This window comes from Pocillopora verrucosa, chromosome 2, assembly GCF_036669915.1.
Source record: "Pocillopora verrucosa isolate sample1 chromosome 2, ASM3666991v2, whole genome shotgun sequence".
Classification (NCBI taxonomy): domain Eukaryota; kingdom Metazoa; phylum Cnidaria; class Anthozoa; order Scleractinia; family Pocilloporidae; genus Pocillopora; species Pocillopora verrucosa.
In genome coordinates, this window is record NC_089313.1 from 5,480,817 (window position 1) to 5,501,533 (window position 20,717).

Sequence of the window (20,717 nt, forward strand, 5' to 3'; positions counted from 1 at the left end):
TCGACCTCATCGCCTGAAGAAGACTAGCAGTATCAGTAGGAGTCGAACGTCGCGATCTACATCACACGTGACTACATCGTGAGACAAACGGAAAACTAATTAGCTTTTATTGTTATTCACCACGATGAATAACCGCAGCCTTTTTTACGAAATTAAGTATATATAGTTTGCCAAAATCTTATGGAAATTTTAAAATGCGCTTCACCTGTGTTACATATACGGATCTGTCTTTCTTAATTACTGATGAAATTCCGAGAGTGTGACTCAATTAATTCAAAAGCAAATATCCAAGCAGGTTTCGGAAATGGTTAACGAATTGTAAACTGATAATGTGTGAACAAAACTCCCTAAAATTATGATGCCGATACGAACTTATCGTTCATAATCACGTATGAAACTCGGAGATTGTACCTCAAGGAATTCAACAGAAAATATCCATGAAGGTTACAGAAAAGGACTCTCAAAAACTCAAATTCGACAACTGTAAATAACAATTATTTACGCTAACCATGTGATTACCTGCGCACTTGTGAGTTCAAATTGCCAGGACCCCGTTTAATTACACGATCACAACTCGGACGCTTCTTGAAAAATGTGATGACTATCAATTTCAGAGATTGATTCTTCAGTTTCCAGCATTAGGAAAAAATTATCGTATCGCAAGCATGTTCATCATAACCCGAGCATTAAGTACTGCTTGAGATGTCGAGCGAAGATAAAGTGGCGCCATGTTTTGTGAGACAGAGCATTTCTTGAACTTTGAACAAATCGAGTAGAAAGCATGAATACATAGCACTGAAAAGTACCATGAGCAAACAATGAAGTTCACTTCTCCTGCAGTAGGATTAACTCCATTTTAATCGTAAGTTTGTTTGCACCACATATTTGCGCTCGGTAATTTAGTTCTCAGATGTTTGACGGGTTCTCACATGAGAATCATGAACATCGCTGACTCAATCTCGTTCATTATTTCAATTTTGGGAAAGACTATTACTTCGTTCTTAGGGTAAAACAAAACATTTTTAACAGAGCCCGATTTGAATAATGATAATAATAAATAATTATAATAATAATAATAAATAATAAATTAAGAGTATAGATTAATAAGATTAATATAGATTAATAATAAATTAAGAGTATATAAAATAAATAATAATAAATTGTTATAATAAATAATAAATGAATAATGTAAACCATGCGACAGCTAGCTGAACAGAGAATGATGGAAACTTGCTCACGCCGTTCGCTATCATTTTAAAACTTTCCAGGAAAGAAATTATCCTTAAGATAACTTATCTTCCCTAAAGACCACGACTGTATTAAACATTCCAAAAGGTAGGACAAGAAATAATTTTAAGAATGCAAACACTTTGAATTTTTATTCGAGCGATGAACCGACGCAAGGGTTTTACAGCGGTGAATGTAAAAGTCATTGTTTTACCGAAACGTGATTTGAATTATACAATGAAGCTAGTATCAAACGAAGATTGGGAAAAACAAGGTTTGAATTTTTCTGGGCCTTAGCGTAAGAGAAAACCCAGATAAGACACGACTTACCTCCTCTTCTTTCTCGGATCCTTCGTGGTTCGCTTCTCTTTGTTGATGACCCCTTTTTAGTCTGTTTTCTGGAAACCTTTTCTCCACAAACTTAAATTATAACAATTTCCTGCGGTTGATAAAGCTTTAGTTCTGCCGGTGTGTTGCTTTGCGAGCTAATTAAAAGTTGCAAAATACTGAGAATTGCTGTTCAAATACAAGCTCAACTATTTTGATTTCCCGCTCAAAACGCATGTTGCTAATTATTTGCTTACTCAGCCTCACATCTATTAGGTAATTTAGTGTTAACAACTGAGTTGAAAACGTAAATTAGCCACCGTAAAGGGTAAAAAAGCTGACGTTTCGAGCGTTAGCCCTTCGTCAAAGCGACTCGATACGTTTTCAACTCAGTTGTTAACACTAACTTATCTGGTATACCCCGAGCTTTGTGTCACACATTTAGTTGTCCTGACAACTGAGCACGAGCACGTTGAATCTGAAGCTTATTCTGTAATAGTTTGATATCCATTATTTTCCTAACGGAGTTTTCTGTAGCATCGTTCCTCTTCATTTCCTCAAACCAATGTCGCCGCAATGGCCGGCAAGGGAACCTTTATGTAAAAGGCACGGTTGAGGAGCAAAGCTTTCCGTATCCTCATCAACGGTAAGCCATGTTTTTACCATAGTTAGTCTCCTCTACTAACTATGGTTTTTACTTACTGGCCGTCTGAAAGAGATTCTAAAGTAACGTTTTGAGTTTTAGCCCTTCGTCGGAGCGAAGAAAATCACTTATAAATGTCAATCAAATTAAGAATAATTAAAGTATCATACAGTTCCCAACACTCAAGCAAACTATGCTTGAGTGTTGAACCACGAAATAATTTACAGTGATCATTTCACCATTAATTTGCGTTATTTTGTCGACGACAGCGCCTTCACCTTCAGAATACTACTTTTAAATCCACGTTTATCTCCCAGAGTCAATGTTAGTAGAACTTTTGAGCGAGTTTTTGTAAAAAAAGTGGTCTATTATGACAAAACATGGCGTTTTTTGTCGTTTTAAAGCGGTAAACCTGTTTCGAGCGGTAAACTCACTATTCCCCGTGGGTAACCACTAAACACTGGTTCGACACGGTATCTTAAATTGCGAATTTACTGCGCCAAGGTTTTACGGATGTATACAAGCTGCATTTTGATGCCTGTTTCATGAAAAGATAACATGATAAGTTTATCATCATCAACATTTGGTTTAGTGAAGAGCCCTCGTCATGATGAAAATTATCGTCGCACTCATTTATCAAAGGGACGAATTAGCGCTTAAAGTTACGGGTCTCAAAGTGCTTGCTTCCTGTGCTTATAAATTGAATACACTTCACTCTCAAAGTGCATCCCAGCAAAAGGGAGTACAATGATATCTACGGTATGACGGGGAAACCTTAGGAAAAGCGGAGGGTGAGTTATAATCGCTCCCACGGAAAGCAGTGATACCTCTAGAGGCTTATGTCACTTTTGAGGAACATTTTTGTTTTAAATTATTTTTATGCGTGGGAGTCCAGAATCAGTGCAAGTCAAGTTTAGTGCGATTGAAATTAAGGTCCAGTTTACTATACTCTCAGAGAACTTTGAGTAGGACTTCAGACTTTTAATGAATGATTTGTCAAACTTATTAGAACAAAAGAATCTATGGCGAGGAACTATTTATATAAAACTGAAGTCGAAAATTTGAATATGAACTATTAATTAAAGTCATGCTGCGGTCCATTCTTCATTGGAAGAAATTTCCAGACAACGTTTTCCAAATTATTTCTAGCCAAAAAAAAAAGGAACGAATGTTTTCCGCCCACACTACAACGGTCGTCAACGACGGCAGACAGATTTGAATGGACCTTGATCATGTAATTACCAAGAGCTTAGTTAAACCGCCAAAAAATTGAAAGAGCATTGATGTTAGTTTTTTCACTAGCTCGGAGAATTTGTCTACTAAAAAACCAAGTAAATTTTTGGAATCGCATGACATTTCTAAAAAAACGCTCTGATACTGTTAAGAGGTTTCAAGGAACCATTAAGTGGCACTGTGGAGAAAATTTCTGACTGCCGGGCATTTAGAAGCGTCGACAACCGAACAACCTCGAAGAGTTTGTCCACCAAAAGAGCAAGATAATTTTTGGAGTCGCTTAACAATTCTAACCAATCATCTGATATTCCCACGAAGTTTGAAAGAACCTTAATTTCGGTGGAAATTCTGTGAGAAATTCTGACTGCCGGGTATTTCGTCTTCTTGAGAGGTCGTTATCAAAACATGGAATCTCCATCCATCTAAAACCACCTAAAACCACCTTAAACCACGTTCAGAATACTATTTTTATCCTTTTGAGGCATTTTTGTGACAATTTTGTTGACAAATACACACGGGAAATTGTTGTCTTGTTTTGCAGGTTCCCATCAATAGCGAAAACCAGCACTCTTTAAAATTAAGTCACTGTCTGCGACATTTGCCCATCCAACGGCTCGCATGAAAGTATTGGAAAAACACAAAGAGGGAAAAACACAAAGAAAATTGTTAGCACAGAAGAGGCACCAAGAGCCTTAGGGCTTTTCGAGTAATACATAGACTACGTTTTCGAAGTCAGTGTTTTCGAGGTCTGCTTTTTTCAACGTCTGATAGAGGTCAACGGAACACCTAGTAGATAGTGGGAAATTTTGATGAGGTTGCGTAATATAACACCAGGGAGGAGGTGTTTCATTTATACGGACGCCCGCACGGTGTCAAGTCCAAACTTCACTCTCAAAGTGCATCCCAGCAAAAGGGAGTACAATGATATCTACGGTATGACAGGGAAACCTTAGGAAAAGCGGAGGGTGAGTTATAATCGCTCCCACGGAAAGCAGTGATACCTCTAGAGGCTCAAGAGGTAGCCTCTAGAGGCTACATTACATTTTTGTTTTAAATTATTTTTATGCGTGGGAGTCCAGAATCAGTGCAAGTCAAGTTTAGTGCGATTGAAATTAAGGTCCAGTTTACTATACTCATAGAAAACTTTGAACAGGACTTCAGACTTTTAACGAATGATTTGTCAAACTTATTAGAACGAAAGAATCTATGGCGCGGCACTATTCAGATAACAACTGAAGTCGAAAATTTCGATATGAACTATTAATTTAAGTCATGCTGCGGTCCATTCTTCATTGGAAAAAATTTCCAGACAACGTCTCCAAATTATTTCTAGCCAAGAAAAAAGAGGAACGAATGTTTTCCGCTCACACTATAACGGTCGTCAACGGCGGCAGACAGATTTGAACGGACCTTGATCATGTTTTTACCAAGAGCTTCGTTAAACCGCCAAAAAATTGAAAGAGCATTGATGTTAGCTTTTCCACTAGCTCGGAGAATTTTTGAAATCGCATGACATTTCTAAACAAACACTCTGATTCTCTTTAGAGGTTTCAAGGAATCATTTAGTGGCACTTTGGAGAAAATTTCTGACTGCCGGACATTTAGCGTTTACGTGACCGTGCCCGGCAGTCTGATCAGAAGCGTCGACAACCCAGCAACATTACAAGCTCGAAGTATTTTTCCACTAAAAGAGCAAGTTAATTTTTTGAATCGCTTAACAGTTCTAAGCAATCATCTGATATTTCGGTGGAAATTTCGTGAAAAATTCTGACTTCTGGGCATTTCGTCTTCTTGAGAGGTCGTTATTGAAACATGGAATGACCTAGATCCATCAAAACCACCCACAACACCTAACATCACCTAAAAGCACCTGAAACCACCTACAACCACCTATCAAATACTATTTTACTATTACTATTCCGATTTTTGTTCTTTGTTTACCCTAGGTGCCATAGGCTTTTCATGCGCGTTTTCCGGTTTTGGTTAGTCTTTTTTTTTGACGCGCGAAATAAGCTTCTGGAAAGGAGCGCTGTTCCTTTAATAGAAGGCGGCTGCTGACCAGTCAATGTCTCAAGAGGGTCGCAGGCTCAAGTATTTTCAAAAATCATTGATTGTAGGTGGTTTTTAAGTTGTTTTAGTTAGCTGTAGGTGGTTTTATGCGGTTGTAAGTGGTTTTAGGTAGGTCATTCCATGTTTTAGTACTTACGTTTCTGGAGACCGTGTCCGGCTGCAGGGAAGTTAGTCCGTTTTCAACTTGTTTTCTGTCCCCAGGGTCTTAAAATCTACTTGAAAATGCATTTCAAAACTTTCAAAGCAAGTCCCCTTCCACTCAGCGTGGTGAAGAGAGGGCTCTCGGGAAATTTTGTGATCCTCTCGTTTTAAAATACGAATACGAACTCCAGAATTTCGACTGTTTCATTTCGCGAGACACTGACAAATTCATTCATGACCTATCACGCAATCGACTTCGATAAGTATCCAATTTTACAGTATTATGCGGTTATTTTCAGCTTGAGAAAAAAATGACGTTTTCTCGCTTATGAAATTTTATTTTACGCCTCAGTGGACGTGAAATGAAAGTAAAAAAATTTAATTTATTTTTATGAGTAATAGTTTGTCATGTGTGCGCCAAGTTCTTGCTTATGGGAGACAAGAAGGAAAGCGGAATAGTGAAAAATTGTGGAAACTCCATTCCAAATGAAAAGTTGGTTGCACGCTGCTTCCTCAAATAATTGTAAGATAATGTTTTCCTGTTCTTTGGTTTCTATCTAGAGGGAGCCTGGAACTCAACAGGCTCACCCAAGCAAGGGGATCAATTTTAGCCGGCCGCGCGCAAATATCCCGCGCAAAATTTTAAACAAAAACAAGAGTAGCAACCGCTGTTACGCTAACTATGCCAAGAAAATTAAACGTTCATAAAAAGTAGAGAAAGGAAACTCGACACTCTTCGAGCACAAAGCTTATTCAATGACGGTTATTTACCATTTTGTTTTAAGCTATTATTGGATTTTATGTAAGTTTACAACTCTTAGAGGGCAAGTTGATTCTGAAATCCTAGAACAACATGCACAGACATTTGGGCATTGCGTTTAACATGCTAATAATGGCTATGTATTTTGTAGGTCTCAAGTGATGGCACCAAAAAGCGGTTACATGAAAATCTCTGGTGATAAAGATGAAAAAGTCAGTTTTGTATCTTCACTTTTTTTTCGTTGGATGAACGAAGTCCTTAAAAAGGGCAGTCAAAGACCTTTGGATCAAAATGACTTTTTACCCCTGTCAGACGAGAACTCTGGCCGTTTTGTCACCGACAAGCTTCGAAAAAGCTGGGAAAGCGAGAAACATCATTGCAAGACGAATGGGAAAAGGCCCAAACTTTGGAAAAGCGTGTTTTATATGCTTTCTGCCAAAGATGTTATCATCATTTTGATGGGGAATATATTGTGCACAACTTCTCGCCTTCTCTTTCCACTGTTCCTCGGGTATCTTGTTTCTAAGCTTATGTCAACTGAGGCAGAGAATACTTATCGGCTCTACGCCTGCGCATTAGCTATGTGTCTCAATGGTTTGATCGGTTGTCTTGGTATGCACCAGGATAGCTACAGATGTGAAATATTGGGGATCAAAATAGGAAGCGCCCTGAGGGGACTGGTGTACCAAAAGGTAGGAACGATCCTAAAGAGTATTCTATGCACTTGTGATAGACTCATATAATACCCTAAACACCCCAAACTAAGCCGAAAAAACACCTTTATCTATCCGATCCAGAAATAATTTTTCCAGAAATCTGATCGATTGTAATCAGCTTATGCCATATGGAGACCCTGAAGGAGAGGGTAATTGAACATCATTGCTGGTGCTTCTGCGAGAGCAAGTAATCCCGCTTACCAAAAAAAAGAATCGAAGAAACAAACAGTTATGTAGCCTGCAGTTAACGGGGAAGTAGGCTACAGAAACCATACCGCATAAGGACCCTCTCTTAGCGAGATTCAAAATGGCGCCTTAGTTGTGGCTCTTTTTCACATTTAAAGATAATTTGTTAGAGGTTTGTTTACTCTCGTCTCGAAACGTAGGAACGGATGTCTTTATGCCGTAGATTAAAATCATATGGTTTAAGGAACATACTTCTCTAATGTCTAATCTGTGCTCTCTTTCAGAAACTTCTACTCAGCAAGCAGACGTTACTGAAATTCACTGCAGGACGTTTACTCGACCTGATATCCAATGATGTTAAAAGAATGGAAGAAGAGACAGTCAAGTTTTTTGTCGCAGCCGTTTTCGCAGTCCCTGCTTATGTAGGGACAATATTCCTTATCTACAATTTGATTGGCTGGCAGGCTGTTATGGGTGTGTTCCTTCTGTGTGTTCTTATGCCGTACTTTGCCGTTTTGTCCTATGTTAATGCTAAGCTGCGCTTGCGCACAGCTACAGTGTCCGATCAGCGAATCTCCCAAATGAATCAAGTAGTTTCCGGGATCCGCGCGGTCAAAACGCATGCGTGGGAAGACGAATATAGACGAAAGATAAAACATGTAAGAAGGTAAGGTAAATTGTCAGTTTTCATCAGTAGTAGGCTAAAACAACTATCTTTATTCATCCCCTTGATTGTTGACCTAAATTATTCAAAATCCACAAATATGTTTTGTCTCCACTGAGAGCTTTATTAGCTAAGCAGTTCAAACAAAAAAAAAATGTCTCATGTAACCCATTTCATAACCATAGGACTGGCCGGTTAGTCAAAAAATATCAGTATCTACTGAGTAGAAAGTGTTAAAAGTGCACTCTGATTGGCTACTCAAACTCCGAATATCCTTTGCAATTCATCTTCGAGCGACTCGTTCGGGATTTGCATCCGAAAATATTGTAATATCACCTCCACTTCGGAGCATAATCGTTCATTATCATAGGTAGAACATCTCATTGAGTCTAACTTGACTTCATTTGGTATTATTTTTCATACGCTGTCGTGGGTTCGCAAAAGACGCACTTTCGCAAAGAAGTGAACGATGAGGAAGGGTGCGCTTGCTGCCCACTCACCTCCTTTATATTTCAAATTAGAGAGGTCACAGAGGACGAATTGGTTCGACAGAATGCCCACATAACTCACAAACAACTTTTATCTGCAGAAATGAAATCAGCGTCATTTCGAAGAGGACAGCCATTCAGTCAAGTATTGATGCCTTGTTATACAGTGCAACGCCACTGGCCACTCTGGTGTCAGTAATTATTATGGTGCTTACAGGCCAGACCCTCACGCCCGCCAATGTTTTCATGCTGCTGTCGTTTATGGGTGTTATAAAATTTAGTGGTATGGTGAACATGACATCAGGTTTAATGGTAACGTATGACGCCTACGTTTCGCTCGGAAGAATCGAAGAGTTCCTTCTTCTGGAAAATCTGTTGCAAGCCTCGGAGAGTGATGTAAGCAACGAGCCTCAACAAAAAGCGAAAAGTACCGCAACTTACTTAAGTCGCAGTTACTTGAAAAAAGAAGAGGAAAATACGGAGAAAGTTTCCCACTCTCGTGAGTCAAGAGAATTAGGGCCTACTATATTATGTGTGTCAAATTTAAGCTACGCAAAAACGCATCATGAAGAGGAATTTATTCTTGAGGATATCAACTTATTTGCACCTTCAAAGAGTTTAACAGTCATCACCGGACCGGTTGGAAGTGGTAAGTCTACTCTGCTCTCAGCGATCGCTGGTGAAATTTCGAACACCAGTGGGACGATTGATTATCAAGGTTCTGTCATTTACTTGCCTCAGACTGCTTGGGTGTTCTCGGGAACGATAAAAGGAAACATTCTGTTTGGTCAACCCTACAAGGAGTCCAAGTACGAAAGAATAATCGACGTCTGTGCTCTGAAAGAAGACTTTCAGCGGTTACCTGATGGTGACCAAACAGTCGTTGGAGAACGCGGAGAGGTTCTGAGTGGAGGACAACAGGCGAGAGTAAGTTTAGCTCGTGCAGTTTATTCTGACGGAGATATTTATCTATTGGATGATCCACTGAGTGCTGTCGATGTTAAAGTTGGCCAACACATCTTTAACAAGTGCATCAAAGATCTACTTGGCGATAAAATCGTTCTGTTTGCCTCTCATCAGCAACAGCACATGGAAAACGCTGATGAAGTGATTGTGTTGTACAAAGGACGTGTCCTCGACAAGGGACGCTTTACTGAGCTGCAAGAAAAAGGTGTAATCAATTCAACTGTTGACCCGCTCTATAAAGCAGCTCTGAAGGACAAAACGGACTCATCTGAGCCGTTCTGCTGGGAAGATAAAGAGGAAGACAATGATGCTGAAAAGTGCCAGAAAATACATTCTCTGCCCAATGAAGCGAAGAGTTTGGAGATAGCAAGGGAGGATCGTTCAATCGGAGTTGTGACATCCAAGCTTTATTGGGACTATTTCAGAAGTGGAGCACATCCTTTGATGCTAACTGGAATGGTTGGTTTAAGTCTCATTACTCAAGGTAAACTTATTGTTAGACTGAGCTACAAACCTTGGGTCAGGCCTTGTTTCTATATTTCGTTTCTTTTATTCTTTTATTCTGTTTCGTGCAAATCGTTTCACAATGGCTATGCTTTTAACCAAGAATAAAAGTTCTTTTTAGATTAGCAGGTAGCGTTGAGAGACACTGCGCAAACTTCTGACCATGTTCCCGATATCTCACTTGCTCGTACAAGCGCGAGGCAAGCGCGAGTGAATGGCGAGTTACGCGCGAAAGGAAGAGCTGGTGTTTTTATCCTCGCGTTTGCCTTACACTTGCCTCCACTCACATGAAAAGGTCGAATAACCACTCGCTCTACAGACTAACTTTCTGAGACCAAAAGCAGTTTTTTAATAATATTTATGTGTGACATGGTTGACTGCCACATATATTCTGTGACGTTGTGGTGCTTACATAAACATCTCCAAGACGTTAACGGTAGAAGGTAATCCAGGCGAGTTGTGTCTAGGCCCAATAAATCTTACAATGTTCAACTGAGCGATCATACAAAAGTACATTTCAACCACTGCATTTTAATGGTATTTCTTTCAGCCATCATAGTTGCTCCCGACTTGTGGCTTTCGTTTCTTGCAAGGCTAAACCCAGAGGATCAGAAGAACAAGACTTATCTATCTGTCTTCGCCTGTCTGGTTGGCGCGTGTTTTATATTTACTATTGTTCGGGCTTACGGATTCTTCCTTGTTTGTCTGAAGTGCGCCGAGCATCTTCACGATAAAATGGTTGTGGCCATTTTACAAGCACCTGTCCTGTTCTTTGATTCTAATCCAGTGGGAAGAATCCTAAATCGTTTCTCCAATGATATTGGCTGCGTAGATGAGATGTTGCCCAAAACATTCCTGGCGGCAATGCAGATGCTCTTGGTGATATTTGGCCAAATTCTGGTAACAGTTGTCACAAATGTTTGGCTGATGTTTCTTGTTGTTCCAATTTCCATGTTGGTCGTTTTTCTATCCAATTATTACTTGAAGACTGCCAGAGAACTAAAGAGGTTAGAGTCGATATCCCGAAGCCCAGTGTTCGCTCATTTTTCGGAGACCCTGATAGGACTGGACACGATTCGTACGAGAGGAAGACAGACAGATTTTGTGGATGCACTCTACAGGTATGTCAAAGACATTGATTAAGTTTGTGGTGTCAGAGCCGATAAATGCACAGGTCAATAGTGACTTATAGTCGCTCGTTTTCTGTGAGCTATTTTTTAAAATTTGCCGGCAATACGCGAAATGGCATCACGTGTCTTTTGTAATCCTATCCGGTACGTGCTGAGACACTGGTCAGCAAGTGGACCTTTCGGTACGAGGCACGGTGGCGAAACGAAGCTATCCGAAAGAGGCACGAGGGTTTACTACCAGTTGTGAGACTACAGTAATTGTTCTGTGCGGTTTTCATCCTTCTGATAGGATTTCAACAGTCGCATAATATGAACCGTCAATCAACAAGATCGCGTGACGTAGAAATTTCACAATTAGTCGAAACTATAACAAATGTATGAAACGTATAAGCGATGTTAGTTTCTTTCTCTAATTTTGTCACAGTTTTGATCAATTGGTAAGAGAACGTCATGTCGTGCAATTCTGCCTTTAATAATACTCGTGATTAAAAAAGTCAGACTCCCGCCTCGCAGTCGTCCCCTTTTGTTAATCACTCGTATGATTACTGGCCGAATTGAACTCCACTCAGTCCTCATTATGAGTTTAATTAACAGGAGATACAAACGAGTGGCACTCGTCTTCTCCTTCTGATAAATGTTATACTTAGTATACAAGATGGAGTTGTGATAGTGAACAATTAAGAACTGGTCTGTTTTTGGCGAATTTACTATTTTTAATGGAAAAGTATCCATATCGTCAAGAAACTCGGCTCTAGCGGCTCTCACTTCATCTGGACGAACGGAGCATACCAAAGAATGAGATGTGGTTACGGAAATGATCTTTCGGATACTTAGCAAGAAGCTTACGGATGTTCCTTGGAGAGTAACATCTTTTTGAGGGGCAGGGGTGTCGGGCGAAATTTATTGAAGGGCTCCGTTACATTGTCAGGCCAAAGGAGACACTGGTCTCACTTCAGTGTACAGACCCGATGTAATGTCTTTGAGATTTTTTTGGAGTGATTGTCGTAACGAAAATATTATTTTACAATAACAAGCCAATCAAAACAAAAGAAAAGATCACAAGTAGTGACAGAGGACTTAACTCAAAAACAAGGAAACGGCACTAAACGCCGAGAAACGCGTTCGACCAATAGGCGGTTGGTTTTGCGCAAGTTTGCCGGACCAATCACCAATCAAAGTAATTATCAAGCCGATACTACTCGGTTTATTTTTGACAGTCAACTAAAAAATAACTCCATTATTAAAACTTGTTGTGATAAAAACTTGTCCCCTCAGATATCAAGATGTTCATAATCAGGCGTATGTTATGGTGATGGCCAGTGGTAGGTGGCTCGGTACACGTCTGGATTGTCTCGCTTCCTTGTTAGTCGGTGCATTTGCTGTGGCTGCAATCTTGGTATCTCAAGATGCCGGTAAGCTCAAGATTCTTAGTAACATTTTTGAGTCTTTTTATGTAAAGTAAGAATCTGTATAGTCGTGTATTAACACAGCATGAAAAACTGAATAATAAAATAAGTGTGACTATACGTGCTCTCTCATGAACGGGTGGTTTCTAAACACGACAGAAACGTGAGAGTCAACTCGGGTGGCTTAAGTGCAGAGCAAACTTTCAAGTGTCTTCTATGATTCAAAACAGGAAACTTGTGCTGATAACTCCTCTGCACCTACTTAGCTTGGAGTCAAAACAACGACGTAAAAAAGATGCCTTATTTGATACTTCCCATTAAGTGACTGCCTGGACAAGGCTAGGTAACCTAGCCTTGTAAAGCTTTCGTTATATGTTTTGAGTTATCGAGAAAAAACAGGTCCGGAATTTATAGACTTAAGTTCTAATTTTCTTTTCAGCTTACGCTGGTCTCGCTCTTGTTTACGTCATCCAAACTCTGAACGCGACTCAATACGCTGTTAGAAAAACGTCTGAAGTTGAAAACTACATGACGTCAGTTGAGCGAGTTATGACCTACACCCAACTCGATCAGGAGCCTGGATACGAAGAAGAACGAACACCGCCAAAAGACTGGCCTCGGAGAGGAAGTATCGTGTTGAGAGATGTATCATTGACGTACTATCCGGGGGGACCTCAAGTGCTGAAGAACATCAATCTTAGCATCAAAGGAGGAGCAAAGATTGGAGTTGCCGGCCGTACGGGAGCTGGGAAGTCATCTTTTGTAGCAGCTCTCATGCGCATGCCTGATGCTGATGGAGAGATAGTTATCGACGATGTTCCAATTAAAAAGATAGGCCTCCAACAAGCTCGACGAGGTATTTCAGTTCTTGGCCAAAGTCCTGTTCTTTTTAGCGGATCTTTGAGGAAAAATCTCGATATTTTAGACAAGTTTCGAGACGCTGAATTATGGCAGGCTTTAGAGGATGTGCAACTGAAAGATTTCGTCGGGAGGCTTGAGGCCAAGCTGGATCACGAACTGCTGGAACATGGTGCTAATGTCAGTGTTGGAGAGCGGCAGTTAATTTGCTTGGCTCGTGTGCTGCTACAGCGAAGTAAAATCGTCGTCTTGGACGAGCCAACTGCGCATGTTGACCCAGACACAGAGCAGACGATTTGGAATGTAGTGCGGGACAAACTGAAGGAGTCGACTGTCATCACTATAGCTCACCGTTTGAACACGATAAAAGACTGCGAGAAGATTTTGGTCTTGAAAGATGGAAAAGTTAAAGGGTTTGACAATTTTGACTCAATAATAAACATTAAGTGAGATGCGATCTTAGGTTGAAATACCTCGAATGTCACGCAGGTCTGATCCTGCAGAGCTAAAAAAATTTACAGTTTATAATCTTTTCTAGAGCTGGCATTTGATGTTATTGTTCGGCTTTGGCTCCTTTATACTCTTATGCATCTTTAAAATCTCTCTCGCTGTCATGTTTCGCGTTGTCACGCAACGTCCAATTTGCCCTGGTTCTGTCTAGTATTAGATCACAGACGAAGTCATAATGTGGTAAGAACAGGAAAACGGTACACTAGGCACAGGCGTGTCAATGATGTTCCAACTGCTCTATGACGTCCTCTTTGATATATTAATGAACAGACCCACCGTAGCATAGATTACATTTGTTTTATGTAATAGACAAAGCTAATTTTTTTTTCATGTGGACGTCACTTATCCGTCTGTTCCCCAACTGATCATAATTAAAAGACCGATGGAGATGCCCCGGGAACGACTTACGAGCGCCACTTACCACCCAACACAATGCGCACAAGAAACAAGATAACAGTTTATTCAGAAATAGGAAACTGTTTAACAGCCTAGCTATGTCCAAATTTAGGGTCCGATATCAGAGATTAACAGGTTGTCATGTTAACATTCACTTTGGGTATAAATTTAGATCTCCTCGGATGAGCATGTCAGCATTCACGTTAGGGAAAAATTAAGATCTTATCGGACAAGTGGAAAGAATGAGAGGAGATGCAGGTCTACGTGATGCGGCACAGATTTTTTAAAGTCCATATAAGATAAATAATAACTCTAATATATAGATTTAGCGAAGCCTAAAAGCGGAGCTCTCGTCAATTTATTTTCCAGCCCTTCATTATTCTGAGTAAAAACTGTAATAAAACTCCTTAGCACTGGCTGTAGAAGAGTTTCTTCCAAGGAAAATAGGGACCAGTCCGGGGGTTGGGGACGGGGGAACCATTGACGAAGTCTGGAACATGGGGATGATGTTCTCACAACTTGCAAGGCGATCAACACACATGCTAGTCAGCGGTATCTTCAAACAGCTTAGGGCCTTCGTTGTCATTCCTGATGTTTTGAGCAAATTTTCGAAGATTAGGGAATGTTTTCTTCTTCAGATGAAGTGTATGATGTCAGCATCAGTCGAAATTATATTCTATTGAGCGTGACTTATAACTTCGGTTTGGGAAATTGAGCCAAAATCGAAAGAAACGACGGTAAACTGCTTTGCGTTAAGACGATTGGTCGATTGAAGAGTGAGGACAGTGAGTCAGTAAAACACCACGGCTGAATCGTACGGGCTTCTCTCATATCTTCTCTTGAAGTTGCCAGGTATGACTGCTTACCCCATCGTTTTTCCCTAACGTTTCAGCCTCCTCTGTTCAGCGTAGAAAATTGAAAAGAGAAGTAATTTTCAACTCGTGTTTGAGCCTTCGAAATTTTGATGCACACCTCAAAAGCATTACAAATAAATTTCAAGTTTCTATTTATTCAGTTTAGGTTAGTGAGGTAAAATTGAATAAAAAGAAAGTAATAGGACGACAGGTTCAAGAAATTTTCACAACCAATTTATAAGGTTAACCTACCTAGAACAATCACCTTCGTGTACAAATTAGACCAGGTTTGTACTGATAATGCGCAAAAGAACTATTTGTTGTAAGAGGGCAGGCTTTCCTTCTTTCATTCAAAGATATACTGAGGTTATCATCTTTCCACAAGCTCAGTGGAAAGTGAGAGTGAATGAAACCGATAGTGACTATGTTATTTGAATAAATATCCAGAGGGGGCTAAAAAGTAAGATATGGTCTGCATAGCCCTCTTGTTTTTATTTTTTAACCTATAAAGCTGAGGCGTACATATTCTTGCTTTGTGCATTATGTGGACGCCAATTAATTTAACTTTCATGCGTTAAAATACAAAAAATGTTGTCTTCATCTATGTGCCCTAAACATTACGGGGGAGGAGACAGGTCAAAGTAAAAACATGAATCATAATAACAGGGCCCCCATTAATTTCAGTCCTAATTAAAGGAGGATCCTTGCTTCTCCAGATTTCCACCCTTTAAAACTCACATATCTTGTGACTAATTCCTTATATTAGTGTTTAGTTTGGGTATGAGCATTGGAAAGAAACAGAATGTATTAATAAAAGCTTGAGCGAGAGTATTTAATGCAATCTAAATAATAATATTACATGTTACAAAGTGGTAACTTACACAGCAAAATTATGTAATCACACAATTCCAAACAAAAGAAGTCAGGTTATCACTTGCTCCAACTTCGAGGGCTTAAGGAACAGAGAAATAGATATGGCAAACAGTTACAATTAATACAAAGTTGAAAGTTTGAAAGCTAAAAGATATACTTTACAATTATCACGCCCTATGCATCCTAGCAAAAAAAGGGTCAATTACCACCATAACTTCTCTCAAATGTTCATGCTCACAGGAAATGGTTGATTTTTGTCAGTAGGTAGTACTATACTTACAATAGTTCTACTGACACGAATGCATTTTTCTAAAGTTATCTCATAGTACTGAGGTCAAGAAAGTTCCTGCGTGGGGACTGACATTTCAATTACCTCAGCAAACTCTAATCATCAGAATTGCAAGCCAAAGACGTATTTATCAAGTGCTCAAGTTTCCAAATTAGTCACCTAATTGTCACAGTGGAGTTCACTCCTTTTGGAGGCTATCGTCAGCTTGATCATCCTGTTACATGTAAAACATCAAATGTTACTGACATAATCAAATAATTACCTGAATTAAAAGTTATATATTTTGAATAACCTGCTTCCTTGAATTGTGCTCCAGAAATAGTAAATGGTATTGAAGAGAAAGGAAGAAAGTTCTTAAAATATACTATGTTAAATAAAACTTTGTTACGAATGTTAATTGCGACGGCAATCAAAACATCTGTGAAGCCATAATAACAATTACCTTTCCATGTAAACAAACCATAATGAAGCATGACATAATCTCACCCAGTTTGAATGTAGAATCCAAAATCTAATTACCGTAAAGCCCCGCAGATAAGCTGCACCCTGAATTTAGCAGTTCAAATTTTGGAAAAAAGTCTTCTAAAAGAAATCAAAAGAAATCCAAAGTCGAGTCTTAAGAAGTCTTCTTCATCCACTGTTCATCGAACGTGAACTCACCATCAACATTGCAACGGAAAACACTTCAAGTCTTACCCACAATTTTAGAAATTTAATATAATGAACGTCGTTTCTACCAACTTTGACATATGATTGATCTTTTTCTGGTATTTGTTGATAGGAATTTTTTCATTCAACACAGTTTTTCCATAGAATTTTGCATTACAACAAGAACATGGGCGCAACAGTCGAAGCTTAGTAACCAGGCATTAGATCGGACGCGAACATCGGACACCTTTTTCAAATGTTCCTGCAGATAAGCCGCACCCCCAATTTCCTCATGGGGACTCAGAATTGTTTCTTTGTCCCACGCTCGTGACAAGACGAAAAAACATCTTTCTTAATTCTTTACCGAGCTCATAACTTACCATCTCTACTATTTCTATCTAAAAATAGTACGCTATGGACATTGCTGATCCTAGCAGTATGCAGGACGCGTGTCATATGAACTTCGTAATAGACCTAGCCCACCGTAGAGTCTCTGTGGCACAGTGGTAGAGCATCGCTGCGCAAATCCGATAGTCTGAGGTTCGATTCCTCATGGGGACTCAGAATTTCTTCTTTGTCCCACGCTAGTGACAAGACGAAAAAACATCTTTCTTAATCACATAAATTGTATGGCAGACAGTAAAGAGAATTACTCATGAAATCTTGAAAGTTAAAGGGTTATGTAATCATATGTACCAGAAAGACAGCAAATAAATGTAACATACTCCAGTAAAGTGTTCTTATGTACAATTCAGTTGACGTCATGATTCAGATTTTAGTGTAAGAAATGTTTAATATCTCTTTACATGGATGAAAACAGTGGAAACCGGACTCCCTAAGGTGGCGCCGTCTTTTTGTTCGCAAATGAATCCGTTATACTGGAAGTACGTGGATCTCAATACGAAGGTCAAAGGGTCAGCGATCTGTGCAGACATTAGCGTGGTGCGGTCTGCAAGGCAAGGGTCATTCTCGATCTTCTGAGGTGCGGCTTGTACAGCGGCGTCGATAGGAACGTTGGTAAACAGCGACTCTACGTCAAAAGATACCATGATCTCGTTGTCTAGGGTCGTCTCATTGCTGACGGTGGATACGAAGCGAGCTGAATTGGTTACCGTTTACTCTGAGTTTCCTGTTAAAGGAGACAAGATGTTGGCTAAGTAAGCGGATAAATCATATGCAAAGGTGCTTACGTCTTCTCGTCTTCTTTGAGGCTTTTAAGTGCATCTCGCATCTCTTTCGTGATGTTAGGCTCTGGTGGTTCTGCCTGTTAAAGGATACCGTTAACAGCTCTTCTGACAGTATCTGCTTGTTCGGTGTCGAGTTGTCTTACGGCTGCTTCGACCTTGGCGATGATCTCTGTGGCAGGAATATTCGCAGGAGTTACGGCGAAGTTCAGTCCTTTCTTCAGTAGGGCTTTCTCGGCATCGCTAAGGGACCTAGAAGAAGTTAATAACCCAGTTAGTTTTGTCAACATACGGTGTATCAACCGCTGACACAGCCGCCGGTATCCACGTGTAGCCAGGTTACGTGGATGATACCTTTACCATCTTGAATCGCGGAAACGTGTATGACTTCTTACAGTATCTTAACAACCAGCAGCCTTCCATCCGCTTCACCATGGACTGACAGAGAATGACAAAAAACTCGCCTTCCTAGACACCAAGGTTTTAAGAGAACCCGACGGCCGCCTCACCACCAGCGTATACAGGAAGCCCGTGCACACCGATCAATACCTAGCGTATGATTCACACCACCCTCAATCAATAAAACGCGGTATTGTTAACTGCCTTTACGAGCGCGCCAAACGTCTCGTAACAAAACCCTCTAACATCTCCAAGGAGAAAAAAAAAACTGTCATCTGTACTGGTTTCTAATGATTATCCTTTTTTCTTTCTTGCAGGAACTTACCAAGACCGGAAAACCAAACAACAGTGCCGAACAAGCCAACGAGTTCAAAGCTACTGCGGTTTTACCTTATGTCAAAGGTCTGTCCGAACAGCTTCGCCGTTGCTTACAGCAACAACAAGGCGTACGCGCTGTTTTCAAGTCGGAGACTGCGCTAAGATCTCAGCTAGTACGACCCAAAGACGCTGCCGACCCAGCTAAAAAAGATGGCGTATTTTGCAGGATTCCCTGTGAATGCGGCAAGGTGTACATCGGAGAGACCGGAAGACCCATGCAAGACAGAATTAAGGAGCACGATCGAGACATCCGACTCGCCCGTACCGAGACCTCTGCCGTTTCAGAGCATGCCTACAACACTGGACACAAGCCACTCTGGAACGAAATAAAGTTTCTGGATCGTGACTCTTATTACTACATGCGCAGGATCAAAGAGGGAATTGATGTAAGACTTCACCCTGACAACATCAACAGGGATAGTGGAATAGAAATTCCAGAAGCGTGGATGCCCACGATCAAAAAACACAACAACAAGAGAGCCGAGGGAGCAAATCACTGAGTGAAACAGTAAGGTCCGAAATGCACCAATCAGAGCAGTTGAAAAAAACAGCTAATCACAGCAGAGCATCATGCTTTATAAGATCACGCATGACCAATCGACCTCATCGCCTGAAGAAGACTAGCAGTATCAGTAGGAGTCGAACGTCGCAATCTACATCACACGTGACTACATCGTGAGACAAACGGAAAACTAATTAGCTTTTATTGTTATTCACCACGATGAATAACCGCAGCCTTTTTTACGAAATTAAGTATATATAGTTTGCCAAAATCTTATGGAAATTTTAAAATGCGCTTCACTTGTGTTACATATACGGATCTGTCTTTCTTAATTACTGATGAAATTCCGAGAGTGTGACTCAATTAATTCAAAAGCAAATATCCAAGCAGGTTTCGGAAATGGTTAACGAATTGTAAACTGATAATGTGTGAACAAAACTCCCTAAAATTATGATGCCGATACGAACTTATCGTTCATAATCGCGTATGAAATTCGGAGATTGTACCTCAAGGAATTCAACAGAAAATATCCATGAAGGTTACAGAAAAGGACTCTCAAAAACTCGAATTCGACAACTGTAAATAACAATTATTTACGCTAACCATGTGATTACCTGCGCACTTGTGAGTTCAAATTGCCAGGACCCCGTTTAATTACACGATCACAACTCGGACGCTTCTTGAAAAATGTGATGACTATCAATTTCAGAGATTGATTCTTCAGTTTCCAGCATTAGGAAAAAAATTATCGTATCACAAGCATGTTCATCATAACCCGAGCATTAAGTACGGCTTGAGATGTCGAGCGAAGATAAAGTGGCGCCATGTTTTGTGAGACAAACCATTTCTTGAACTTTGAACAAATCGAGTAGAAAGCATGAATACATCGCACTGAAAAGTACCATGAGCAAACAATGAAGTTCACTTCTCCTGCAGTAGGATAAACTCCATTTTAATCGTAAGTTTGTTTGCACCACATATTTGCGCTCGGTAATTAAGTTCTCAGATGTTTGACGGGTTCTCACATGAGAATCATGAACATCGCTGACTCAGTTTCGTTCATTATTTCAATTTTGGGAAAGACTATTCTCTAAATGAATAAAGTAAACCATGCGACAGCTAGCTGAAGAGAGAACGATGGAAACTTGCTCACTCCGTTCGCTATCATTTTAAAACTTTCCAGGAAAAAAATTATCCTTAAGATAACTTATCTTCCCTAAAGACCACGACTGTATTAAACATTCCAAAAGGTAGGACAAGAAATAATTTTAAGAATGCAAACACTTTGAATTGTTATTCGAGCGATGAACCGACGCGAGGGTTTTACAGCGGTGAATGTAAAAGTCATTGTTTTACCGAAACGTG

General features: G+C 40.0%; 2 protein-coding genes across 3 annotated transcripts; both read left to right on the forward strand.

Moving 5' to 3' along the window:
- Nucleotides 1-2,059: 2,059 nt before the first annotated feature.
- LOC131776039 (ATP-binding cassette sub-family C member 4-like) lies at nucleotides 2,060-13,769 on the forward strand. 2 transcript variants are annotated; one of them, XM_066162439.1, is made up of 7 exons: nucleotides 2,060-2,200; nucleotides 6,561-7,093; nucleotides 7,588-7,970; nucleotides 8,557-9,905; nucleotides 10,476-11,046; nucleotides 12,331-12,467; nucleotides 12,901-13,769. In XM_066162439.1, exons 2-7 carry the CDS (start codon nucleotides 6,563-6,565, stop codon nucleotides 13,767-13,769), a joined length of 3,840 nt encoding a protein of 1,279 aa, XP_066018536.1. In that variant the 5' UTR covers nucleotides 2,060-2,200; nucleotides 6,561-6,562. The 2 variants fall into 2 exon arrangements, with proteins under 2 accessions (XP_066018536.1, XP_066018535.1); XM_066162438.1 differs by lacking the exon at nucleotides 2,060-2,200 and adding an exon at nucleotides 4,219-4,395 and having other exon boundaries at nucleotides 6,553-7,093.
- A 4,469-nt stretch (nucleotides 13,770-18,238) lies between these two features.
- LOC136279019 (uncharacterized) lies at nucleotides 18,239-19,350 on the forward strand. The gene is made up of 2 exons (XM_066162358.1): nucleotides 18,239-18,346; nucleotides 18,889-19,350. Exons 1-2 carry the CDS (start codon nucleotides 18,239-18,241, stop codon nucleotides 19,348-19,350), a joined length of 570 nt encoding a protein of 189 aa, XP_066018455.1.
- The last annotated feature ends 1,367 nt before the right edge of the window (nucleotides 19,351-20,717 follow it).

Coding starts and splice junctions, on each gene's coding strand:
- LOC136279019 (XM_066162358.1), top strand. CDS start 18,239: ATGATCTCTGTGGCAGGAATATTCGCAGGAGTTACGGCGAAGTTCAGT. Junction 18,347..18,888: donor TAGAAGAAGTTAATAACCCA/GTTAGTTTTGTC, acceptor CTGTCCGAACAG/CTTCGCCGTTGCTTACAGCA.
- LOC131776039 (XM_066162439.1), top strand. CDS start 6,563: ATGGCACCAAAAAGCGGTTACATGAAAATCTCTGGTGATAAAGATGAA. Junction 9,906..10,475: donor TTTAAGTCTCATTACTCAAG/GTAAACTTATTG, acceptor TATTTCTTTCAG/CCATCATAGTTGCTCCCGAC. Junction 11,047..12,330: donor TTTGTGGATGCACTCTACAG/GTATGTCAAAGA, acceptor TTGTCCCCTCAG/ATATCAAGATGTTCATAATC.